At 48.9% G+C, this 12,426-nt stretch overlaps 3 protein-coding genes across 3 annotated transcripts in view; 2 read left to right on the top strand and 1 right to left on the bottom strand.

Annotated features, from left to right (window-relative positions):
* Positions 1 to 7,699, top strand: part of LOC111070221 (tubby-related protein 4) — a 30,059-nt gene extending 22,360 nt beyond the window's left edge. The window contains 10 exon segments of the mRNA XM_022360642.2: positions 1,773 to 1,937; positions 2,005 to 2,464; positions 2,541 to 3,073; positions 3,132 to 3,360; positions 3,420 to 3,715; positions 3,780 to 4,019; positions 4,022 to 5,773; positions 5,834 to 6,181; positions 6,245 to 6,436; positions 6,505 to 7,699. Coding sequence (XP_022216334.2) covers positions 1,773 to 1,937; positions 2,005 to 2,464; positions 2,541 to 3,073; positions 3,132 to 3,360; positions 3,420 to 3,715; positions 3,780 to 4,019; positions 4,022 to 5,773; positions 5,834 to 6,181; positions 6,245 to 6,436; positions 6,505 to 6,621 — 4,332 coding nt within the window. The 3' untranslated portion in view covers positions 6,622 to 7,699.
* Positions 7,651 to 8,932, bottom strand: LOC111070320 (probable enoyl-CoA hydratase). Its single transcript, XM_022360770.2, has 2 exons — positions 7,974 to 8,932; positions 7,651 to 7,909 (listed from the first exon to the last, which is right to left on the bottom strand). The coding sequence occupies exons 1-2, from the start codon at positions 8,842 to 8,844 to the stop codon at positions 7,803 to 7,805; spliced, it is 978 nt and encodes a 325-aa protein (XP_022216462.2). The 5' UTR covers positions 8,845 to 8,932; the 3' UTR covers positions 7,651 to 7,802.
* Positions 8,933 to 8,956: 24 nt separating this feature from the next.
* Positions 8,957 to 11,974, top strand: LOC111070326 (ras-related C3 botulinum toxin substrate 1). Its single transcript, XM_022360781.2, has 5 exons — positions 8,957 to 9,228; positions 10,219 to 10,355; positions 10,441 to 10,673; positions 10,753 to 10,913; positions 11,015 to 11,974. The coding sequence occupies exons 2-5, from the start codon at positions 10,240 to 10,242 to the stop codon at positions 11,090 to 11,092; spliced, it is 588 nt and encodes a 195-aa protein (XP_022216473.1). The 5' UTR covers positions 8,957 to 9,228; positions 10,219 to 10,239; the 3' UTR covers positions 11,093 to 11,974.
* The last annotated feature ends 452 nt before the right edge of the window (positions 11,975 to 12,426 follow it).

A 12,426-nucleotide genomic window follows, 5' to 3' on the forward strand; every position in this document is an offset into this window, starting at 1 on the left:
TGCTGCCACTGCTGCAGATGATAAACAGTCAAAGAGTTTTCCCAAAGAAAACCTCGCAGCATAGAACGAACAGAAGGAGCAAAGAAGGGAAAACGCAGAGAAAGTTATAGAATGAAAACTCGACTCGACTCGACTGCTTTCTGATGCTTGCTTGTGGGGAGGGGAGAGAAAACTTTTGAAATGATTGAGGTATGCCTTAATTGGATTGTTTGCCAGGATTGTTTTGCACCTTAATTGCATTGAGCAGAAAACGGGGGATTTCAATGCAGCATAGTCAGAGTCAGTCCTTCAAAGTGAGCAAAATAGAACAGATGTGTAATTAAGATTTGAATGACTTGCCTTCAAATTGAATTTCTGTGGAAACTGTTAGAGGAAAGTCTAAGGCTGATATTGAATGGTAATTGGAAATTGTAAAGTTAGCAACAACTACATAAGCAAGTACATACAGTCTTTCAAAATTACAAATTAACGAAGGAATAAATCTCTCAGCTTTCTAAATTTCACATGGGACTCGTACAAATACTGTTGGCTGCACATTTAGGAAGTTCAGTGTTTATGGTAGAAAAATAATATCAATATATTCCTCTTAAGTTAAACATGCTGGGAATACTATGTACATATGTACAATCAGATCTTGAGAAATTATCTGAACAATTTTAGGTGTATGAAAAAGGCCCATTATTATACCTTGCCTTTGCTTAAAAGTGCAGACTCAAGCAATGACTCAATGACAAAGTCTCTTTTGCTTACATCTGTATGTATGTTGGTACATATGCATGAGTGTACATGCGAGAATGTGTGCTTTTGCTCGAGAGATAAGCTCTGCAAAGAGATCAGCTCCAGATCAGTCTCTCTCTCACTCACTTCATCCGAAATGTGTCTCTTTTTGCTGTTGCTATGGTGACACAGACGTGTTCAATCGTGCACAAGCGAAAGCACGACGCAGAGCACCGCACGAAGCGCAGGTAGAAAAGCTGTTTGGGTCAGTGGGCGAGATAAGAGTTCGGGTGAGCTTTGGTTATTTCTTTCGTTTTTGTTTACCAAGCAGATCAGAGCCTTGAATAAATGTGGATGGAGGCTTCTTTTGCGAGCTCTACTTGAAAATATCTTCTAATTAACTTAATACATATGTAATATGTATTACATATTAGTTAGTTCTAATTATCTGAAGAGAGAGTGGTTTTTTTTTGGTTATTTTATGTTTTTTCCATGAGCAGATAAATATGATGAGAGTTACATGTAAATGTACAAATGTATGCATGTACATTTATATATGCTATCTCTGATTATATGTACATAAGTGTTCTTCAGACTATCGCATATCGAGCACACCCAATTCTGCTACCATTTACATGGTACTTCAAACTGATTGAGTAAAAACCGCTTGGCTCGCGGCTGCAAAAGGGCCAAAGACTGGCTATTTGGCCATAGAAGAACCAGCAGAGAAAGAAAGAGAGAGCAGAGAAGCACCAAGTAGATGCAGTCACAAAAGTGGAGCATATTTACCCAGCCAACGGCAAGCGGCAAACGGCAGACAGCAGACGGCAAACGGCAGTGGCACAAACTGTCGATTGTGGAAATGTGTGTTAAATGGGGGGGGAGGGGGGAAGGGACTTTGAGCCTGGCGGCGATGGTAAATCCATTTCAGAAGCAGGCTCCAGCGAGGGCACTTGACTTGCAATTGGCGCCTGCTTAAAAAGCAGCTGCCAGCTGCCAACAGTTGCGGACATGCTGTGCTCATCGCCTTTGTTGGCTCCTTTCTTTGTCTCCAGGATGAGGGCTGGAAGCTGAATCGCACCAACTACTACCAGGAGGGATGGCTGGCCACGGGAAATGTGCGCGGCATTGTGGGCGTGACATTTACCACCTCCCATTGCCGCAAGAACATGGACTATCCGCTGCGGACCAACTACAATCTGCGCGGCCATCGATCGGATGTAAGTGGAGCATCCAGTCCAACAAAATCCATCCATCATTTTGTAATCCCTTTTCTTCCTCTGGCAGGTCATCCTGGTGAAGTGGAACGAGCCGTACCAGAAGCTGGCCTCCTGCGACAGCTCGGGCATCATCTTTGTGTGGATCAAGTACGAGGGCCGCTGGTCCATTGAGCTGATCAACGATCGGAACACCCCAGTCACACACTTCTCCTGGTCGCACGATGGACGGATGGCCCTCATCTGCTACCAGGATGGCTTCGTGCTGGTGGGCTCGGTGGCGGGCCAGCGCTACTGGTCATCCATGCTGAACCTGGAGTCGACCATCACCTGCGGCATTTGGACGCCCGACGATCAGCAGGTGTATTTCGGCACCACCCAGGGCCAGGTGATTGTGATGGATGTGCATGGGGCGATGGTGTCGCAGGTGCAGCTCTCCAACGATGTGCCCATCACCTCGATGGCCTGGTCCTGCGAGAAATTCAAAATGGAGGAGGGCGAAGAAGCGGAGCCCGGCGTGACCAATGCGGGTAAGTGCAGCAGTGAATCCCTCTCTATAAATGATTCCTAATAGTTCTTCCTTCTCTCTTCTCTGTTTCCACATAGCCAAACGCTCGTTTGTGCTGGCCGTTAGCTTCCAGAATGGATACATCTATCTGTTGAAGTCGTTCGACGACGTCTCACCCGCACATATCAACACTTGCCTCAACGGCGCCCTCGGCATGGTCATGGAGTGGAGCAATTCCCGCGAGCTGCTCGCCGTGGCCGGGACGCTGCGCGCCGGCATGGATGGCCATGGCCATGGCCTGAAGCCATCGGAGGAGCTGACCACGCCCACCAGCTACACGAATCTGGTCAAGTTCTACACGGAAACGGGCGCGTGTCTGTACCAGGCGCATATACCCTGCAGCAGTGCCCCCGTGTCGGCCATTACGTGGGGCCACAACGACAAGCGTCTGTTCATTGCCACGGGTACGCAGGTGCACATTGCCTGGGTGTCGCGACGCGTGGCCTCGCTGCAGTTGCTCTGCCGCCTGGAGATACAGGCGAGCGTTGGCTCCGAGACGCTGCTGCCACTGCTGCCGTTGCCTTCTAGGATTAAGTCTCTCATTGGCAATCTGTTTGCTCAAACGATACGAGTGAGTGGAGGATCTACTTCTATTTATTTCAGTGATTTATGATGCTCCTTTTCTGCAGTGCTGTGTACCTGATCTGAAGTCGCTGCGCGACTTTGTGTCGCGACCACCGCTCTGCTCCACGCGGCTGCACTGCACCATGATCCGGCACGACGATGACTCCAATCTGAGCTCGGGCACCTGCTATACGCTCTACCTGGAGTATTTGGGTGGCCTGGTGCCGCTGCTCAAGGGCAAGCGCACCTCAAAGATACGCCCGGAGTTTGTGATCTTCGATCCACAAGTGAATGGTGAGTGGCAGTCCGCCGCCTGCTGTCTCGGTATTAATTTTATTAATCCCTTCCGTTAGATGCGCCTTTGTACTTTCAATATTCGGCGGAGGCCAAGAGCTCTTCCGGCTCCAGTCAGTCCACCACAACGGGCAACAGCGGCCGCACCGACTCCTCGGACAGTGACTACGAGGAGCGATCGTCACGTTTCGGTTCGCCCAGGACGCCGCGCAAGAAACGAGTGCGTCCCAAGCGGCGCAACCAGGCAGGCGAGCGTGTGGGCACAGCAGGAGGAGCAGCAGGAGCAGGCGCAGGCGCAGGAGGCAACGATCCCGACAGCCTGGATGAGCTGGCGTACGTGGACACACTGCCGGAGGTAAGGGGCATCCAACTTGTCCGGGGCACATGCAATCACTGATCAATCTCTCTCCCTCAAGCAGGAAGTCAAGCTGGTGGAGGTGACCTCCAACATTTGGGGAACGAAATTCAAGATCCATGGCCTTGCCAAAACCGTCCCAGCCAATTTAGGCCAAGTAACATATAAGACGTCCCTACTGCATTTGCAGCCGCGTCAGATGACGCTGGTGATCACCGAGCTGCGCGACGATTTTCCACCTGGTCCCGACCCCAGTTTCAATCCCAACATCTTCTCCGAGGACGAAGACGAGCAGCAGCAGCATCAACAGCAGCAGCAGAGCAGCCGCACCACCACGAGCCAGTGCCCCAGGTGAATGTGACGACGGCCCAAGATGTGGCCAACCTGAAGCCGCCCATGATGCCACAGCGACGCCTGTTGGACGGTGCCTCTGCCCCGCTGATTGCACCCATGTCGCCACGCCCCAATCGTATACTGGCGCGCCACAAGAACTCACTGACGGTGAACGGTGGTGGAGGCGGGGGCGGGGAACGAGGCATCAGTCCATTGGCGCGGGCCGAGAGCTACGACGATGATTCATCCAATGACTCGCAGGAAGCAGGATCAGCCGCTGCCGCAGCCGCCGCCTGCCAGTCTACCACTGTACTGCTGCATCAGGCACCCTCCTCCAATGGCTGCAGTAGCTCGACGGGGCCCAGCAGCAGCAGCAGCGGCAGTGGCAGCGGCAGCGGCAAGAACCTAACACGTCCAAAGACCATAAGCAGCTTCAAGAACAGCTACAGCCGCTCCAGCTCCAACTCCAGCTGCCAGTCGCGGCACGCCATCTCGCCGCTCTACTGCGATGGCGCTGTGCCCACGCTGCAGTCCCCCAAGAATGCGGTGGCTCCGTCGGACATCATTTTCGAGAGGCCCGCAGTGCCGGCCGTGGGGCAGACCACACTGATGTCCTACTCCAGCAATGCGGACTATGCCAACAATGTGGTGCAGGTGAAGAACGCTCTGATGTCGGAGCCCGTGCGCTCAGCCAATAGCCACGTGAATCCCGTGCCGCTCAATCTGAATCTGAACTTGGAGCGCATGGACGCGAGGCAGGTCAAGTGCATGGCGCCAGCCGGCTCCACATCGAAGCGACGTGATATGCTGTACATCGACGAGGAGACCCAGTCGCCCACACCCACCACGAGCAGCAGCAGCATGAAGCGGACACCGACGGTGGTCTCCATAGCACCAGCCATGCCCGACTCTATCACGCGCAGCTGCAGCGTCGGCTATCTGGACTCGGTGGCCATCACGCCCTCCGATGAGGCGTTGTCCGCCCTGCGCAAAGAAGCGCCCAACAAGCGTCTGGTGCTGGTGGACAAGCGACGCAATCGCCGGAAGCGACAGCAGCAGGAGGATGCGCGTCGGCACAAGCTGCAGCAGACGGGCAAATCTAAGAGCCTGGACTCGTGTGACCTGCTGTCGCTGCAAACGAAACTGTCCAGCAAGGAGCACGAGCTGGTGGTGAAGAAACTGCAGGAGATCTCCGACAGCAGTGCCTGCAGCAGTGCAGCCAACACGCTCTGCTTCAAGTGCCGCAACAACATGAACCCCAGCAGTGCCTGCAAGCGGTGCCAGCCCACAGCCAACTCTGTGCTCGACGAGATCACGGCCGTGGTCAGCGTGGAGCCCGCCAAAGAGGCACCGCCCGCCGCCCCCACACAGCCAAAGCCCGCGACCAAGAAACGCTTCGATGTCATCACCAGCTTTACGGACTCTCCGCTCTTCACGCGAAAGCATCGCTTCGGATACGGGCGCAGCAAGGATGGTACTGGCACTGAGAACTCCACCCCGGTGCTGGGGCGTAAGCAGGATAACACCTTCAGTTTTGTCAGGCAGCTGGCCGAGGTGCGCTGGCGTCGCAAGGAGCCACCGCCGCAGGGACAGGCTAATGGAAACAGCAATGCCAGCACCTTGGAGAGGCAGCAGCAGCAGCCAGAAGCAACAGGAGCCGCCGCCTGTGGTGCTGTCGAGGCCACGCCCGTGGAAGCTAAGGCATCTGTGTCGCTACACACACAGGTAGGAGGATTATTCCCCTTTAAAAGTTTCTTTCTTTTCATACAAGATTATCCTCGTCAGGCTCTTACCACTTTGGAGAACATAATCAGCCGTCTGCGGGATCTGGATGAGGGTCGTCTGACGCCCCCCTCAACGCCGCAGCGTCTGCCACGCAGCTCACCGGCCTCGCCGGCGGCCAGCAAGAAGAACAAGCGCCAGCAGAGTAACTCCCCCATACGCCACATTCTCAACTCTCCGCTGCTGAATCGACGGCAGCGCAAGAAGCCGAGCATCATCGAGAGCTCGGACGATGAGGGAAATCAGACGAATGGCTCTGGCTCTGGCGCGGAGGAGAGCAACAATGGGGGCGGCAATGGCAAGCAGTATCGCGACCTGGAGACATTCCAAAAGGCACAGCTGCGTCAGAAGGTGAGATCAAGAGGCCTCAATTTCAATCCAAATCAACTCTAAGGAAAGTCCTTTCATCCACAGCTGAAGCGCGGCAAGATCGAACCGAATGGCAGTGCCAGCTGTGCGAATCCGGCGCCAGTGCGTCGCGAATTCGTGATGCACAACAAGGCGCCCATGTGGAACGAGATGAGTCAGGTGTATCAGCTGGATTTCGGTGGTCGCGTTACCCAGGAGTCGGCCAAGAATTTCCAAATTGAGTTTCGTGGCAAACAGGTGAGTGGCCAGTGAATGGGAAATGAATTTTCTCGTCGACTAATTCCTCCACTAATCGCACCATTTAGGTCATGCAATTTGGTCGTATCGATGGGAATGCCTACACCCTGGACTTCCAGTATCCCTTTTCCGCCCTACAAGCCTTTGCCGTGGCTCTGGCTAATGTCACACAGCGACTAAAGTAATTTCCGTGGTCTACTACTCAATGAGTGTGAATGTGTGTATATCGTCGCAACGTATCGTATCGTATCCGTAACCGTAACCGTATCCGTATCCTTATTGTGCATTGCATTGCGCTCTACAAAATGTCGCCAGCTGATTGCAGCAGTTGCTTTTTTGGCCTAATGCTATACATATATTTTTTATACCAAATGGCAGACGACGACGACCGACCGACCGAACGATTAGCGAAAATTGCTTTTTTTTATTTTGTATATAATATTTAATGTATTTATATTGATTGATTGTGTGGTCTTTAGGTTTCTGAAATGATGCCGTATTTTAGTGACCGTAATGAACACGTACCACCACCACCACCAACACTTGATTGAAGGTTTTGCCATATGCAAACATAAAGCATGTGCCATATGCCATATGCCATTTGTATGGGGGGGTGTATGCATATTGGGTGTGCAAACTCCACAGTCCGATCCATTTTTGTGCAATATTTGTATGACAAATTTTTTGGATTAAGCGTAGCCGGAGCAGGTGTAAATGTTTAGCCGTAAACGATGTAATGTAATATTTTTAAAATCTAAAATCAAGCAACTAAAAACCAAGAACAGAGTCGATTTTTAACACTAGTTTGTATGTACAAGAGCAGCCTTTTTTGCATAGAGCTTCGTTTCTTGCTTTACTCGATCTAAGTGCAATAACAAATTCCTTTCGTTAACACTCTCCTAGACATAAGAACAAGGAAGACATTTGAACATGAAAAATCAAACCAAACAGAACGAAAGCGATTACTTAATGCTAGGCCTAGCATATTTTTTATATGTGTAAACACAAATTGTGAAGTGAAATGTTGGAATGGAATAGGAATGGGAATGGGGGAATGCGAAATCTGTGTGCTTTTTCCTCTTACTCTTTTTGGTAGTTAGGCTTAAATTCAATGAAAATTCGTTATTGTAATTGTTGTGAATATTGAAAATAAGCACCGGGGGAGCAGTCTTAAACGATTTAGGCGATCAACTACATATATACATACATACAAAAATCATTAAATAAATGTATTTTACGTGAATAAAGGCTTTCGTTTTATAAAAATAACAAAATACATTTTACTTGTACATATATACAAAATATCGTAGGTATACACAACCTAATATTGCACCATGAATTATTCTAAAGATTGAAACATATTCGATCACGTCTTTTTAAATTGCTTCTCCAATTCGATTTCGGCCTTTTCCCAGTCTGGAATGTTCTTCTCCTTGATGTGCCACGATTCGGTTTTGGCTCCCTTTTCCTCAGCTGCATGGACATGAAAAAAGGTTCATCAAATAGTTCCATCTTAGAATCAACAATCGCTACTCACAGCTCTTGAATCGCCGCACGCCCTCCTGCATGTCCGTGACCATGTCCGATGTCACGTTCATGACTTCGTTGTAAGTGCCCGCATAGAAACCGGCACGGCTGTAGGCATTCGCATTCTCCAGCACAGCGTTCCGATCGTGCATCAACGAACCGATGGGAAATTTGGCAATCGAGAATGCCAAATTAACGGCCTGGCCAAGGGCTGTGCCCGTGGCCACGATACGATTGACGAGGCCGATGCGCAGCGCTTCTCGTGCATAGACACGTCGGCCCGTTTCGATGATATCCAGGGCATTCGAGAAGCCCACTGCAGCGGTCAGACGCACGGTGCCGCCGTCGCTGATCGGTACGCCCAAACGTCGATTAAAGAAGCCCAGAACAGCCGTGTCTTCCATTACGCGCAGGTCACAGAGCAGGGCCAGCTCCAGGCCACCGGCCACACAGAAACCACTAATGCCACACACAATGGGTTTGCGGGGATGCCGCCGTGTGGGTCCCACCGAGCCCTCATGACGCAACAGAAAGTTCAGGCTGCCGCGATCCGCCTCCGCCTCGAGTTCATCCAGGTCATAGCCGGCACAGAAAGAGCCACCAATGCCGTACAGCACACCCACGGGCGAACTATCATCCGCCTCAAACTGGCTGATGGCTTCGCCCAGTTTTTGGGCAGTTGCTGCGTCGATCGAGTTGCGCTTTGTCTCCCGATTCAGGCCAATTAATGTTATATGCGAGTCCTTCTCCACGAGCACCGTGGGAGCTTCCGCATTGTCCTTACTCCCTTCCACATGCCTAGCAGCTGTTAAACAAATGCTCCTTCTGCCTGAATTCGAATAGTTTACGCGTTGAAATAGTTTATAAACAAATTTATTCATTGCACCGCGAAAACAACTGTGCAGTGTTGGGCAACGTTGAAATTGGCATTTTCGGTGCACAGACCTACAGCACTGCTTGTCATTCTAGCGACGCTGCTGTCAGAAAGGGTGTGTGTGTGCCCGTGTGTGTGTTTGTGTGGAAACAAAAAAAAGCAAAAAAATAATTTAGGAACGTTGCGCTGCCAATTAAACAGATATTTACAAGTAAAAACATTTACAATTCGTGCGGAAAGTAATCTTTGAGCTGCGGTGCGTGTGCCAGCGCATTGCATTTGTGGAGCACAAAAACACTTCCAGTGATATAAGCAAAGTACAAAACAGTCGCCGCTTCCTCTTGGACAACTCGACTACTCGGTGCAGACAAAGAAAGGATAGGTTAAAACGGTAACAACAATTTCATTTTGCGTGAATATGCAATTACTGCAGGGCAAGGGACTGCAGGGCCTGCCCTGCGGCCCACGGCAACAATGGAAGACGAGTGGGGGGCATGGGCGTCCACAACAAAAGAACGCGCGAGTGTCGGCCAGCGGCGCCCAGCCCTGCGCCCAGGCATTGCATGTGGCGTAATGTCTCACTTGAACTTTAATTGAATTGGCATCCGTATTGTGGTTAAATCATGTCAGACCGGAGGCGCCGTCAGACAGTCGCGCCGCCCTCTGCATTATTAGATCTTAATTGTGTCTATTTTTATCAGTGCGCGTCTGCCGGTGCGGTGGCTTCCGCGTCACCGCAACATTTGGGCGCACTCGTCTGTCGACACACCTCCCCCACGCACTCCACCCATGCATCATTGGAGGCCTCCAGGGCCCTGGTTCTATGGCGCAGAGCAACTGTTGCCATTTGCTTTGCTCTGGTTGTGTGTTTGGCTCGCTGTTCCCATTATTTTCTATGAGTGCCGCAGTTGAGTGTCGCATCATGATCTATTTTCGTAAATTTTATTTGCAAAAACAAGAGTCTCCTCCGAGCAGAAATGAGGCTTTCGTTTTATTATGTCGCTGCCGCTGCCGATGTGGCTGTGCCTGTGTTTGTTGTTCTGCCTGGGGACACACCTTTCGAACACCGCCCAGCCTTTTGATCACACTGAGATATAGTATGTACGAGTGTATGCCAGGTTGGCCTGTTGGCCTGTTAGTCGCGGGTGCAGCATTTCGGTCTGTAGACCCTAAAGGCAATTAAAGTATGTATTCAGAAATGTGCTGTGGTCAGACAGTGCCACAACAGAGTGGCAGAGTTTATTGCCTCAAGTAGATCTTAATTAATTGAATTAAGCGCGCACGCATTCATTGGAAAGACATTCCCACATACTCGTACGAGTGCACACTCACATCGTCTACAATATCTTGTGCTCTCTTACTCTTTTTGCCGGTCACACAGCACACATAGTCACGACTCACGATGTCAACCGGAAGGCCCATAAAATGTGTTGTCGTTGGTGACGGCACCGTCGGAAAGACTTGCATGCTAATCTCCTACACAACTGACAGTTTTCCCGGTGAATATGTGCCTACAGTGTGAGTATCCGATACTTCTTCCGGTTCTTACTGATTTCAGATTATTTACCAACGCTGATGACCATTATTTTTCTATTTGAAATAGCTTCGATAATTACTCCGCACCCATGCAAGTGGACACAATACAGGTCTCGCTGGGACTATGGGATACAGCGGGGCAGGAGGACTACGACCGCCTGCGTCCACTCTCCTACCCACAGACAGATGTTTTCCTGATATGCTACAGCGTGGCGAGTCCCTCGTCATTCGAAAATGTCACCTCGAAATGGTATCCGGAGATAAAACACCACTGCCCCGACGCGCCCATCATTTTAGTTGGTAAGTTGCCAGCCAGCTCATGGTGCTCATGGTGAACGTATTGTATATGTATGTATTTATGTGGCGTATTGTATTGCAGGTACTAAAATCGATTTGCGGGAAGATCGTGAGACGTTGAGTGACCTGGCCGTACAGGGTCTGATGCCGCTAAAGCGCGAGCAAGGTCAGAAGCTGGCGAATAAAATACGCGCTGTGAAATATATGGAGTGCTCCGCCTTGACGCAGCGCGGCCTTAAGCAAGTAAGTGATCAGAGTGGCGGCGCACCCACTTACGCACTCACGAGTATATGATCTCACTTATCTGGGTTTTCTCTTGTTCCCTCCCTCGATATGCATTTTAGGTGTTCGAAGAAGCGGTGCGCGCCGTACTCAGACCAGAGCCATTAAAGCGACGCCAGCGAAAGTGTCTAGTTATGTAAATAAGGTAGCATGTTATTTGCTTTGTAACGACCACAAAGAGAAGGACAGAGAGAGAATACTCGGAAGCAGCAGCAGCACACACATACACATACACTGATAGAAAGCACACCTTTTGAGCGAATCAAAAACAGGGAACTCCATTCATTGAGCACTACATACATGAGCCACACATTCTCTATAAGTTGAAAATTATTCATATTGTATTATTGTGTAAATTGCAACACAGCACAACACACGACTCCCTCCCGCAAAAAAAAACAAACAGCAGCAGTAGCAGCCGCCGCAGCAGAAACAGGAAATCTATCTAATGTATCTAAATCAGCTATAGAAATCTAGTCAATTGAATCGAATGTATTTGTACTAACAGTAACTGGCAGCGCACGAGAAAATTATAATGAAGCAAAGCATTGGTTTCGTTTCGCATATCATCAATGAGCATCTAGGCATCTCATATCCTAATTTCCCCCATTAAATGTATTATAATTATCTAGCCAAGAGTTAAAACGTGAAAACCTCTCCTTAAACTAAAGCCAAGGCCAATCACCCCGTGACGACGATGAGAGAGCTCTTAGATAAAAGCATCCTTTATACGATATTTAAGCATATGCAAGCATTTTTTTTACTCTAAATCGTCGAATTGTAATCATAATCACAACACTAATTTGACGCTCATTTGACACTCTGTCGCTTGGAAATTGTAACCAACTGTTGTTTTTAAATTATTATTCTATAATTACTTATTTATTATCCTAACTTTAATGAAGAAGGCGATGTATAAACAACTTTTACGGCGTAAGGATAGCAAAATGGTTTATGTAAATGGAATGGAAAAACTGCATTTAAATGTGACGACGCGACTCGAATAAAACAAAGGAACAAAAGAATCAAAACAATCGAAATAGATCGAATAAACAAAAGCATGCAATTCTCAATACACAAATAAAAACAAAAACAAAGAACACACAAAGATGCGTGAAGATGAGATGAAATCCCAGGAACATTTTTGTACGAAATTATATATATATATATATATAAATACTATATTTAAAATCTAACGAATCGAATCGAATGTCTTATGTAAATGAATTGTAAACGAAGGGCCCCAGTTTTTGGCTCCAGAGATGATGATGAAGTTGCCCCTTCAGCAGCCGTAAAACTGATTTAATACTTACGAGAAATATATACTGTAATTATTTAATGAAACAACTCGTTGGTATTCTCTTTTGTGCTTAACTTTGCCTCTCAGTTTATCGTTTATTTTGTTTGTAAATGCCACGGTTCGTTTTGTAGTAAGTAACTCGTTCTAAACAATTAACAGCTTTCATCAAATTTG

The sequence above is a fragment of the Drosophila obscura genome, unplaced genomic scaffold (genome assembly GCF_018151105.1).
Source record: "Drosophila obscura isolate BZ-5 IFL unplaced genomic scaffold, ASM1815110v1 contig_150, whole genome shotgun sequence".
Taxonomy (NCBI): Eukaryota; Metazoa; Arthropoda; class Insecta; order Diptera; family Drosophilidae; genus Drosophila; species Drosophila obscura.

Excerpts from the sequence above, each read along its gene's own strand:
- LOC111070320 (XM_022360770.2), bottom strand. The coding sequence starts at position 8,844 with ATGAATAAATTTGTTTATAAACTATTTCAACGCGTAAACTATTCGAAT. Across the intron at positions 7,910-7,973 it reads CGTGCGGCGATTCAAGAGCT|CTGAGGAAAAGGGAGCCAAA; the intron begins GTGAGTAGCGAT and ends ATGTCCATGCAG.
- LOC111070326 (XM_022360781.2), top strand. The coding sequence starts at position 10,240 with ATGTCAACCGGAAGGCCCATAAAATGTGTTGTCGTTGGTGACGGCACC. Across the intron at positions 10,356-10,440 it reads GGTGAATATGTGCCTACAGT|CTTCGATAATTACTCCGCAC; the intron begins GTGAGTATCCGA and ends TATTTGAAATAG. Across the intron at positions 10,674-10,752 it reads CGCGCCCATCATTTTAGTTG|GTACTAAAATCGATTTGCGG; the intron begins GTAAGTTGCCAG and ends ATTGTATTGCAG.